General features: G+C 34.1%; 1 protein-coding gene across 4 annotated transcripts in view; it reads right to left on the bottom strand.

Moving 5' to 3' along the window:
* The window catches only part of TLCD4 (TLC domain containing 4), a 98901-nt gene that overhangs the window by 32373 nt on the left and 54249 nt on the right, over positions 1-12279 (bottom strand). For all 4 annotated transcript variants that reach the window (XM_025872243.2, XM_073896266.1, XM_073896267.1 and 1 more), the window contains 4 exons: positions 10971-11136; positions 6565-6654; positions 4567-4625; positions 2279-2373 (listed from right to left, as the gene is read on the bottom strand). In XM_025872243.2, the coding sequence (XP_025728028.1) occupies positions 2279-2373; positions 4567-4625; positions 6565-6654; positions 10971-11125 (399 nt within the window). In that variant the 5' untranslated portion in view covers positions 11126-11136. The remainder of the gene's footprint in view (positions 1-2278; positions 2374-4566; positions 4626-6564; positions 6655-10970; positions 11137-12279) is intronic.

A 12279-nucleotide genomic window follows, 5' to 3' on the forward strand; every position in this document is an offset into this window, starting at 1 on the left:
CACACTGGGTGGAGCAATAATTTAAATAAATAAATAAAAAAGAAAACCTTTTAAGAAAAGAGGTTACTACAAACAGCTTAAATAGTTGCATACTTATCAAGTCAAAATGCTTTCACATACCAGTTCTCATCACGTAAGTGAGGAAATTCATAAAAGTTTATACAAAATAATAGTAGTTGTTGCTGTTGTTATTCTTTTGTTAGCCTTACTTAAATTACACAAAGTGACGTGGGAATTTACTGCATGGAACAAAAAGTTTTCTACAGTTTAAACAGGAAATGTAAAATCTATAAATGACAAAGGATCACTATATCTATAAGCATTTATTTATTTTCTAATTTTTTTGTTTCCTTCTGAATGGATTCACTTTAATCAGATAAATTTACTTCATACCATTCATTTATTTCATACAACAGAACACAGGAAGCCACCAAAAAAGCAATCATCCCTAGAAAACACTGCAGTTGATTTTCTTATCAGTAAGGAAAGAGTTAATTTCTTTGCACTTTGATTTTTTTTTTTAATAAAGGCATAAAAGTCCAAAGAGAAAACAGTATTCATCCCACATAATTAAATACTCAACCCACCACTCCACGCACAGCCAGCCCTTTGCCAAGCCGGGGATTCAGGGGCCGAGCGAGAACAGCAGCACATCGTATTCACATTTCCAAATGCACGGAAGTGACCTGTTACCTTTCATCGGCTTACATATATTCTTTTCATAGCACAATGGTTACTTGTGACGCATGTTCAGAGAACATACTTCTGCACAGCAGCATGATATTAAACTCACATGGGCACCCACACATTCTTCCCAGATTTAATCAGTATTTTGTTGGTCAGCTTTCATGTTTTTTTAAGCAAGTGGTTAGGAAGCAAGTGCTTGTACACCAAACACTTAAGACCTGTGAAAGGTAAAAGTCTGTATTTTATAACTACTTCTAATCTATTAAAATCTAAAAAGAAGACAAACAGTAGGAAATGCCAGTAAAAATAGCATATTGGTTCAGAAAAATAAAGTGATTAATGATACCTTTTGGGTATACATAATCACTTATTTATAGCATTAAAACCAGCACAGTTTTTTTAAAATTATTTTATTACTTCAATGGGTGATAGAGATATTTTTATATATCTGATTCTTGCAGAAATAATGCCAAATTGACATCTTATTCACCAGCTATCTGTGTGTGGGTCAATATAAAGTGGAAGAATATTAATACATATTTACATTAATTTTTTAAAAACCCTCCAAATAATCACAGATGTCCAGTAACGTAAGGATTTTAGTAATACCAATAAGAAAAAAAAATCCAGTGGTTATATCTAAGTTTTAAAAAGGAGAAAACATGGAATGGTATACCATACTATTACATAAAATTTACATTATTCTAGGGACACCTGGGTAGCTCAGTCAATTAAGTGGCTGACACTTGATTTCAGCTCAGGTCATGATCTCAGGGTTGTGAGACTGAGCTGAGTGTGGAGCCTGTGTTTCTCTCCCTCCCTCTCTGCCCCTCCCCCCTGCTCTCTCTCTCCTGCGTGCATGCACCCGTGTGCACTCTCTCTCTCTCTCTCAAAAAAAAAATTTGTATTATTCTAGTTTACATATGTCTATTATTTCCAAATATCTATTTGGGGATTGTTGGCATATCTAGGTTGAAAAACAAATGATTGTAGAGAAATCTAACAAACATACAAGGGATATAAAATTGCTAATTTACAAATATATAATGTAGAAAAATAATTTTAGACATAAAGCTTAATATGCATTACTGCCTGAGATTTGCTGTGAGTACCCTCTATTAGCTCAGTCTTGGAATTCTGATGAAGTCTCTGAGCAAGACTCCCCCACTGCTCCAGCCTACTTAAATGTAATTACATATATACATGTAATTGCACAAGAATTCAACAGAAAAGAAATATTGTAGTTGGTTATATAAGAATCTATTCCTAGCTCTGGCTGTTAAGTCATAAATGCATCTAGAAAGACAGGCAAATATCAATAGCTACATGATCCTAAAGGTTTTAAGTGAAAATTCGAGAAATTGGGGTTATCTGCCTTCAATTTTATGAATCCAAATAGACACACTAATACAAACACACAAATCATTATTTTTGTTAACAAACGAGAGAACACATCACAACAGTGATCCCTGAAAGCATCTGGAGTTGGTCTTTATAAATTGAGAACTGTAAGTTTCGATTTCTGTTCACCCTTAAGTCATCACTCCCCATCTTGTCTACTTGTCAGGCTACTGTAAATCCTGGCACTCACCAGTACAAAGTGGTATGCATACAGCGCTGTACAATGGTGAATTATAAAATATTTGTCACCAATCACTTTCCAATACAAAATGAGAATCAACAAATCTGAAAGAAGGAAAAATAAGTGAGATATTACATAGGAAGAAGGCTGTACTGTTTTCCCAGTGTATTTAACTTTCCTCCTTAACTATTTGTCACAGTCCATACTGAGCCCACTGCACTTTGTTCATACTTCGCTAGTCCAGTTACCCCCCTTATTGTAAAGTATCTGCTTCCACACGACTGTTTCCCCCACTCTACTGCAACCTCCCCGGATGAGGACCAGGTGTGGGAATCCAGCATAGTGCCCACCACACAGGTAATATATTGGTTGAAAGTACAAATGAGTAACTTGTTTCCAGGGTTAAATAAAATGGAAATGTTACTGAATAAAAATAATGTTTAAATAAGCTTAAATTACTAATGTTTGTGACTACAACAATTCACACAGATAAGATGTTTGGAGAAAAGGTACAAAATGACCAACTCATTTATAACACAAATTCAACAAACAATATTTAAAAATTAACAAAGGATGTGATTAAATATTAATTCAAAATAGCAACAAAAAAACAAGAACTAAAACTATTAAAAAAATATGCAAAGAAAGAGGTCAAGGCCTCAATCTCTCCTTAAGAGATCCTGAAACTAAACACCATGATTCAGAAAATAGTTTCCCTTAACAAAACAGAATGTTTAACAAAACAGAAACTTCTCAAAATGTTAACACAACTATGTTCTTTACCAAATGGCTACATGTGAAAGGTAGACATGGAGACAAGTGGCTATCATGGATGGAAGCCAGGGAAGGATTCAAGGCTTATGGGACTGGAGCTTATATAATATGGGAACCTTCTTTTATATATAAAAAAAAGTGAAAATTACTGATACAAAACTAGATGTGAATATTTATTTTTTAAAAAAGTGATCAGATTACACATTTTAAAGAGAAAACAAACAGTACAAATGTGGAAATCAAGAAAATATAACACTATTAGTAACTGACTGCATGATAGACCTCTCTAGATATATTTTCCCGACGAATTTTGGCTGTACCCTCTTTGGTCACCAATTTCTATGATAATGACCTTGTAATATTTTCCATAGAGAGAATAAAAAGAATTCACTTTTCATTCAGGTTGGTTTAGAAAAGTCGGTTTCAGTTCATTATTCGTATTTTTAAGTGCTTCAGAGTATTATATTATTTGGGGAAACCTTTATCAAGTTTCTTTCATACAAGACTTTCTGGGTGGTGCCTACTCTCTGAACGGACAAGGCTCATGAAGCGGTACGAGAGGTGTACTATAAATTGTGTGTCATCCTTGTCAATGACAGCATTTTGTGTCAAACAAGCAAATTTTTTTCCAGTGTGTTCACATGATTCAGTCTTCTTTTAATTGGGCCATCAAATAATCCAATCACCTATTCACTATTTTAATTCGAAATTTATCTCTTCCGCCTAATGAATTACTGTGTTTGGGTATAATTTAATCTTTTTGTTACAATTCACTTCTTGATGGCAGAAAATTTTCTATTGAGTCCATCACTCATCTTTATCACTTTTGTTTCATATCCCATTATTTTTATTTGGATTTTTCAGCTATTTATTAAGTTAAAAAATTATAAAATAGGGTTCCCTATATAAAATGACCAAATCAGGGGTCTGTTCTTTTTCTCTTGTCTTACAGAGACTGTCTAGAATGTCTTTTCAAAAAGTTTAAATGCTATATTCTCACTTAATTTCCCCTTTGTCTCATAGTATAAAAGGCTATTCCAACCCCATCCCACAGGAGGAGAACTATGACAGAGGGAAACATGGAGTAGAAAGAGTCCATGATCTTGACTGATCATGGCTAAAACAATTTCCCTTTGTGAACTCTCCCCAAACAATACAAAACTGCAAGCACAGGTACACATTTCAAGGGCCCTTGCAAGTGAGAGACACCTTGATGCTTAAACTTCATTAGCTTTCCAGGAATTCCACCTGAGAGACCCTGTAGACCAAAAAATGGACCATTGCTAGTAAAAAATATCCAGGCCTAACTGAGGTCCCACTCTGAAGCTCTATTGTCAAAGAGAACCAGAGAGCCAACAGGAAAAATGTCTCATGTTCTACCATCACAGCAGGTATTTTTTTCCTCTTATGGGTCCTACAAGTGACTTCTCAAATAAATAAACCAAAAGCATAGACTATGTATTCTTTGTAAAATCCCATGGGTAGTTTAAAAAGAAAGAGAGAGTGGCCAACATATCACATACCAGAAATGAGGTAGCCTGAAGCAATAGAGATATTCACTTTCACAAGCGATGAATCACCCCTATAAATATTAAAAAAAAAAAATTCCCTTTTTTTAGCACATGGTTATAGATGACAGCTACATTTTTTTTCTATTGAGAAATGTAATTAAAATGCTTTCTATAGATTCTTTAATGGTAAATTGTCATTTGTACCAGGTCCTGTGTTAGTTTGAAATACTTCTAACTGCACAAATAATCATAATTTCTTATATTAGCTAAAAGTTTTATATAAATAATTTTACCAAAAGATAACTTTTTATAAATGTGTTCTCATATGATTTGTTTGTGAAAGAATTCAAATGGATTTCCAGATGCTGGCTGGTTTTTGTTTGTTTTTGTTTTTTATTCCTTATTCTAAATCAGAGATTCAAATACTCAAGAAATCATCCAGCCTGCCCCTGATCTTGAGGCAATATACAGATCAGTATCACTTTACTGATGACTGGAGAGATCTGCCTATTGTCACACAATTGGAAAATGGTCACACAGGAGAGTTTAATCCTGCTGTTTTGACAGCTATATATATCAAGATCTTACAATTTGCCCTAATAATTATCTTTACTCCAAGAAACAAATACAAACTATCAGTCTTGTGTCTGGTTTATAATGTAAACTACTGCTGAAATGAACACAAAATTAAACTGATAACAGCTAAACTGCAAATGGAAAGGTTTAGCAGAAGTCCCTGTCTTCTTTACAAATTCTGATCTGCAAATATGACCCAGGAAAATTGAACCTGGACTAAACTGCAGCATTAAAGAAAATGTAAAAAGATAAAAAATTATACTACGGGGCGCCTGGGTGGCTCAGTCGTTAAGCGTCTGCCTTCAGCTCGGGTCATGTTCCCAGGGTCCTGGGATCAAGCCCCGCATCGGGCTCCCTGCTCGGCAGGAAGCCTGCTTCTCCCTCTCCCACTCCCCCTGCTTGTGTTCCCTCTCTTGCTGTGTCTCTGTCAAATAAATAAAATCTTAAAAAAAAAAAATTATACTATGTCAAAGTTTGATAAGGACAAAAATTGATCAGTGAATTAAATCTTCGTCATAAAATTTATCTCCCAAAAGCACTGATTTTGTTGACAATCATTACTACAATAAAATTAGGAGAAAAAACTTAGAAACAGTTTAGGTAGATTACATAAAAACCTCATCATGGAATTAAATTCACTAAATTGATTCACTTTGAAAAATACCTTCCCAAAGAAAATTTATCAATACTGGTAGAATTCTGATGGGCATAATTCTGTACTTATTAAAATGATATTGCTGCAAACAGTCAAAAATTAAATTGTCCCACATCCTCCAGAGCCCACATCTACTACATTTATGCAGTGCTTTCGCAAACATACCTCATCTCTCAAACTAAGCTGAACTAAGCCTTCCTGTATAATGCCAGGAAATACAGTTTGCAATATCTCTGCCACTGGAATGACATTTAAAATTTTCAAAGAGTCATCTTAGAAATTATCCTCTTATTGCTGAACATCGTTATTATCAGTATTTCAAATCTTCTCATGTGGTACTAACTTCCTCTTACATGGACATCTATAATCCTCATTTTTATCTTTGAGATCAAGTGATGGGTTAAACGCAAGACTGAGTCTTAAGTAGATTATTATCCAACTTGACTATCCTATCTCAATAGTTAACTCATTTTTGCTCAGAACAGTGGTTACAACAAGTTGGTTTTACTCACTAACTCAATATAAATGTTTACATCATCATCATATTCTCCCTGTCTTGGATAACAACTGTGATACTAGTACAAAGTGGCCCTCATTATTTGTATTCAAATCTAAAATAAATCCTTTTATTGCACCTTGCTGAAATAAGTCTGAACACAAGCATTTTAATAAAACATATGCCATCAATATGTTCTCCATTTTAAAGTAAGAAATGTTCTTATTAATAATTAATATCAAAACATAAATCACATTGACTATATTGGAAAGAAACAGCTTACCAAAGTGGATCAGCCTTTGCAACCTCATCAAAAATCAAAATGTACAGGCCAAAAAGCCCAACCACCAAAGAATGGCATGTAGATCCTACCCTGAAATGAAACAAAATACATACAAAGATTTTAGATTCTTTGCAATAAACTGTAATTCTATCAAGACATTTAACATTTTGAAGAAGTTAAATCTGGAAGCATTTAAATATAGGAATGGAGTACATCTAAGAGTACTATACAAAATTGCCATTTAGAAATCCAAGGGCTATGAGTTTACTTTGGAACTAATAACAAGAAACATGCCCGGGGCACCTGGGTGGCTCAGTTGGTTGGGCAACTGCCTTCAGCTTGGGTCATGATCCTGGAGTCCCGGGATCGAGTCCCGCATCGGGCTCCCTGCTCAGCAGGGAGTCTGCTTCTCCCTCTGACCCTCTCCCCTCTCGTGCTCTCTCTCTCAAATAAATAAATATATAAAATATTTTTTTTTAAATCTTTAAAAAGAAAGAAAGAAAGAAAGAAAGATGCCCAGGTCTACAATTTCCTGCTAGAAAATTGTGGAATCACTTATTGGTTAAAAATTCCAAAGCAGAGGTGCCTGGGGTGCTCATTCAATGCATCCGACTTGATCTCAGCTCAGGTCTTGATCTCAGGGTCATTGAGTTCAAGCCCCATGTTGCGCTCCACACTGGGCATGGAGCCTAGTTCAAAAAAAAAAAAAAAAAAAAGTTCAAAGCAGAAGCTTATCTGATGATGCAGTTAACAGAGTTCTGTACAGATAGATGGCAACTGGCAAGTCCACTGCCCAGCACCCTGCTCCAAGCCCCATCCCTAACAGCATCACTGCAGCATTAGTTTTCTGCTCCAATCAGTGAGGAGTAACTTCCAAATCTACTGACCTTAACCAATTCTGTACCCTTGAGTCAGAATTTGAATGGATCGTGAAATGAAAATGTATTGCCTTGGAGATTTCAGTGTTAAATGCACATTCACATGCACGCGACACTCGATTCCTGTAACCAATCCATGAGAAAGCTAGAGCAGCTATTATTAGTCTCTTTTTATCATTATTATGAAACCACTTCTAAATAGAAAAATTGAGGACCATGAATTTATACAGAAAATCTATTTTTAAAAGAAATGCTCAAGTGAAAGCAAAATGTTCACGAGATCCAGGCTGAATTTTCTTTTATAGAAGAAATAAGGTTTAGATGAAAAACACCAGTTTCTATGAACATATCTTGCTAATAATTTAATGGATTCACCCAAAACCCAAGTTCTACGATATGCTACTTAAAGAAGTTTACATAGGATACAATATATTTATTCACTCAATGAAAAAGTTTATAAGAAACGAAGATTCTTTTCTCTTCATTAGAATAAAGGATAAAAGGAATGGCAAAATTTTCTTTAGAAATTAATAGGATGTAATAAGTTTCTGTCTAAAATATGTCCCCAAATCTTTAACAGTGACATATATCAACCAATATGAAGCTTGATATTAGAAAATCTTATTGTAACTTGAAAAATCAATATGCTTGATCTAATAGATGAAGTGGGCCTAAATAGATATATCATGTTAAATCAAATCATATTTAAACGATCAAAGATCTTCACTAATTTAAAGGCACTGACAAAGAATACTTTGCAATACCAAAGGAACATTTTGACGTGTGAATAGTTAACCCAATTTATCTGGTTTACAAGTCTGGAATTTTCAGGCCAAACATACCTATATTCCAAACATAGCTGTTTAAGGATGTAAGTTCTTTTACGTCAAATAAGACACTCCATCTAAATACTCATAAAACCAGCCTTCTATTGCCATTCCAAAAGTCTATGAAAGCAGAAAGTACAACCTCTCACTAACTTGTTTTGGTGTTTAATAAACTTAATCAAAAAGCTTCCCCTTGGAAAAATGAGAACTTTTTGTTCCTGATACTCAGCCCTCAAATTCCCTTTGTGTTGAAATGTTACATGATAAATGGGAAGAATTACAGGCCTTTAGCTGATGGAAATGGCATATAATTCATGACAGAAAAGTTAAATCTTATTTGGATCAGGAAAAGCAAATACCCTGTGCTTACATACTCTTCTGCATTAAAAGTCTACACTTTCAGAAACTTCTGTTTAGTAAACATTTCACAGTCTATTCTTTAAAATCAGACTCTTGCCAAAGCAGGGTATAGATTCCTCACTGTCTAAAATGAAACAGCAAGATGCTACCCAAAAGAAAATATTTTTTTTCAAAGAAGATTAAAAAGAAATGTTTGTGCTAATAAATAGACAGGGAGATAATGGAAATAATGACCGTTGTAGAACAGCAATTTAAAGTTACTGATTTAACCATTTGCAAGTAGTAGGGGTACTACCAATAGAAATTATATAGCCCAAACAGACAAGAATTAAAAATCAGAGAAGCGGATTTTAAAATTAGGAGTATTTCAACACAATTGGACTTTCTATACCATAGGAAAACAAGTGGATATAAGAAAATGTTTTTTAATTATAAGATATAAATAATACCTGTAAGTATTTTTTTCTGAAAAAGCAACAATTAAGTACAGCAATTTATCACATTTAATTAAACTGTCATCTCTCAGGTGTGAATTTTTTGGTGAGTTGTTTTTCCTCCTGTCCTTTTTCTACTGTAGGACTTAGACCATGCATTGTTCAGAGACTCTTTCCTGATTATTAGTAAGAATTATGTGGGTTGTGTTGATCTGGGTGTTTCAAGACTGGAAGCTGGATTTCAAGACATATACATGTACTTTACTCAAAAAGCAGCCAATCTTTTTTCTTTCTTTACACTCTACCTCACAGCTTAAGTCTCATGTAAACCAAGCTGTAGTGGGAACAGGAGTAAATGTGAGAGAGAAACAGAGAGAACTCTATTTGAATAGGGTAATGAATCTTCTATAATCCCAGACTTTTTCCAATAGGAACTTGGTTTCCCAAATGGTGATTCTGTGCACCCCAGAAAGGCAGTGATAAGACTGAATAATGCAAAGTATTTTTCAATTTCATTTCATTTCATTTTCATCTTTGCCTCTATCTCTGTACCGTCCCGATTTCTTTGGCTTGCTGCTCTCCAAGATTCAATTGCTCTTACCTACCCTAACCATGGTGAAAGGGAAATGAAAATAGTTCAAAATTTCCTCTCAGAAGATCTATCTCCCATCCCGCTCCTCGCCTCTTCTCTTTCCCTCTTCCACCCATCTTCATGTTAGAAAGGGTTTTTAAAAATAATGGCTAGTATCTTTTGTATCCCACTTGGGAACAACATCTTTGTACTATTTTAAGAAAAAAAAAATCATACTTATTTTTCAAAACTACATGGAGAAGTAATTCTCACTTTTTGGGTAAAAGGAGCTATAGCATGTATGAACCAGAAAAATTAATGTAAGGTGCAAGAGGAAACAACTGAAGTCATAAGCACAGTCTGAGTTATAAAAGTGGATGCCTACAAACCAGCCTGGCTCAAAGATAGGAGATTTCCCGTCAAATGTGACCATTCTCAAATAAATACTTAGACTTTGGCAGAAGTTAATTCTAAAAGGAAACTGCAATGAAAAATAATTATAGCAATTTGAGAGACCTGCTGAATTCATTGTATAGGTAGCGTTAACTTCAAGTAAGTAACAACAAAAAATATACCCATAGCTGCTCCAATTCACCAGTTTGCAAACGCATGGTGACGTGTGGGCGAAAAGCTCTCCAGCACGTGAAGCGGTCATCAGAGTCATTTTGTGTTTGAAATATTGTGAAAGGTTAACGAGTTGCACACACAAAAAATCTGTAAGCCAACTAATTAAAATTCCCATAGATTTCTATACCCTTATAGGTATTACTCATTTTACATTTTTTTCTTTTGCTTTAAATAAAATCTAAAAAGCAATTTTTACTTTAACAAAAAAAATAGGTTCCAATGGGCTCTGAATTATAATGAAAAGTTCATTAAAAGAGAGATACAGATGTGCTAACCATATACCACACTCTGGTATAGCATTTAACTGCCCTCAGTCTGGCTAAGCCAGCCAACACTATATATAGGCTACTCAGAGCCCCAGCTAACATTCACTTCTGTGATCACTTCCAGAGAGCACGTGTTTGTTATCATAAACGTTTCAGAGGAGAATGCAAAACAGGACTCTTCTGCAGTCAGCTGGAGTCTCCTTAACCTTCCCATGCTTCCCCAGAAAGTTCAATTCTTCCTAACATCTTTCAATAGAAGAATTTTTATAATTTTCTTGTATGAGATCTATCTACTTACTTTCCTTTTATTCGTAAGGTCAAATAAAAGATCTGACCTTAAATTTTGTTAGATCTTAAATGAAAGATTTTTTGGGGAATATTTTAAACAATTTTATTTCATAAAACTAACTTTTTAAAATCAGTTACATTTTCAGATGCTTTACCTTGAGTTCCATTCAATCTTCTTCTCAAAGCTGAGACTATTAAAACCTGGAGAAACTTTTGCTGAAAACCAGAAACTTATAAAGTAGAAAAGAAGCTGAAAGGTGAGAAAGCTGGTAAAAACAGTACTGAAGATCAGTTTGGTGTTGGTGTCCATATTTCTTCAACCTGTTAAGAAAAAACAATGGCTTTCAATTGCTCATAAGAAATCTAAATTAAAATTTTTTTTATTTTAAGAATATATGCTTATATTTTTAGTAATTTATCTTAAGTTAGCACAAATATAAAAATACAAAGAAACTAGTAGACTTTTAATTCTTCACCAGCTATTTGTCATGTATCTTGTATTTGTATTTAAAATAAAAAAGGGAAAAATTATCCTAAATATCTCACTGTTATCAATTTTAGAAGGCAAATTTAACAGCATGATTTTCAAAATTATCTGTCTTCGAGTTTAACATTAAGAGGGCATTTCAAGTACTATAACTGAAGGCATTCTTTTAGTAACATTTTTAATTAAACGTAGGAAAAATCACCTGATTTCTCTATGCCTCAACTTCCTCATCTATAAAATGAGTCCATTAGATCATTTCTAGAAACAATTAGGCCAAAATCATAATAAAACCAAGATTATCTACAATAGCACAACAAAAAAGACTACATTATAAAAACTAATTGTACAGTGAGACAAATGACACTTAAAACAAAATTAAAATCTTAATAAGAATAATACCATCTTAGAAAAGAACTATACCACTGTTGTTGCTTAAATTAGTATTTAACTTTTAAAAAGTATTCTGCAATCCCACACATCCTTGGACCAAAAAATCCTCCATGACTTTTTATCTCTAAAATAAAAGATTTTTATAAAAGAGCTTCAGGTTTTAAGGGTAGAGTTAGCAGAAAGAATAGTAATATGCATATATACATATTCAGAGTATGTTTTCCTATCACTGAACTAAACTTTATTTGGACCCTAAAAATCTTAGGAACATTCAGACCAAAAGAAAGACACTAAAGCATTTGCTCATATCCAGCAAATACAGCATTTCTAGAAGTGGCTCCATCTTTGATAGAGCTGACCCTCAAATGAAAAGGAAATGAATCAATACATATTTCCAGCTGCCTAATGTGAAGAAATAAAGTCCCCTACTGAAGCCAATTCACTAGAGAAAAGCCAAGTCATTGACTGCACTAGCAATAACCCCACGTCATTCCCTTCCAACCAGGATCTCGTAATAAGAATCAGGCTCCCACAGGGCCCCTTCTGACAGAACTCATGTGTCTGTAATGAGTTCTTTCCCCATTCTT

Source organism: Callorhinus ursinus, unplaced genomic scaffold, assembly GCF_003265705.2.
Source record: "Callorhinus ursinus isolate GAN/ISIS: 27379988/994484 unplaced genomic scaffold, GSC_fseal_2.0 scaffold9, whole genome shotgun sequence".
NCBI classification, from domain to species: Eukaryota; Metazoa; Chordata; class Mammalia; order Carnivora; family Otariidae; genus Callorhinus; species Callorhinus ursinus.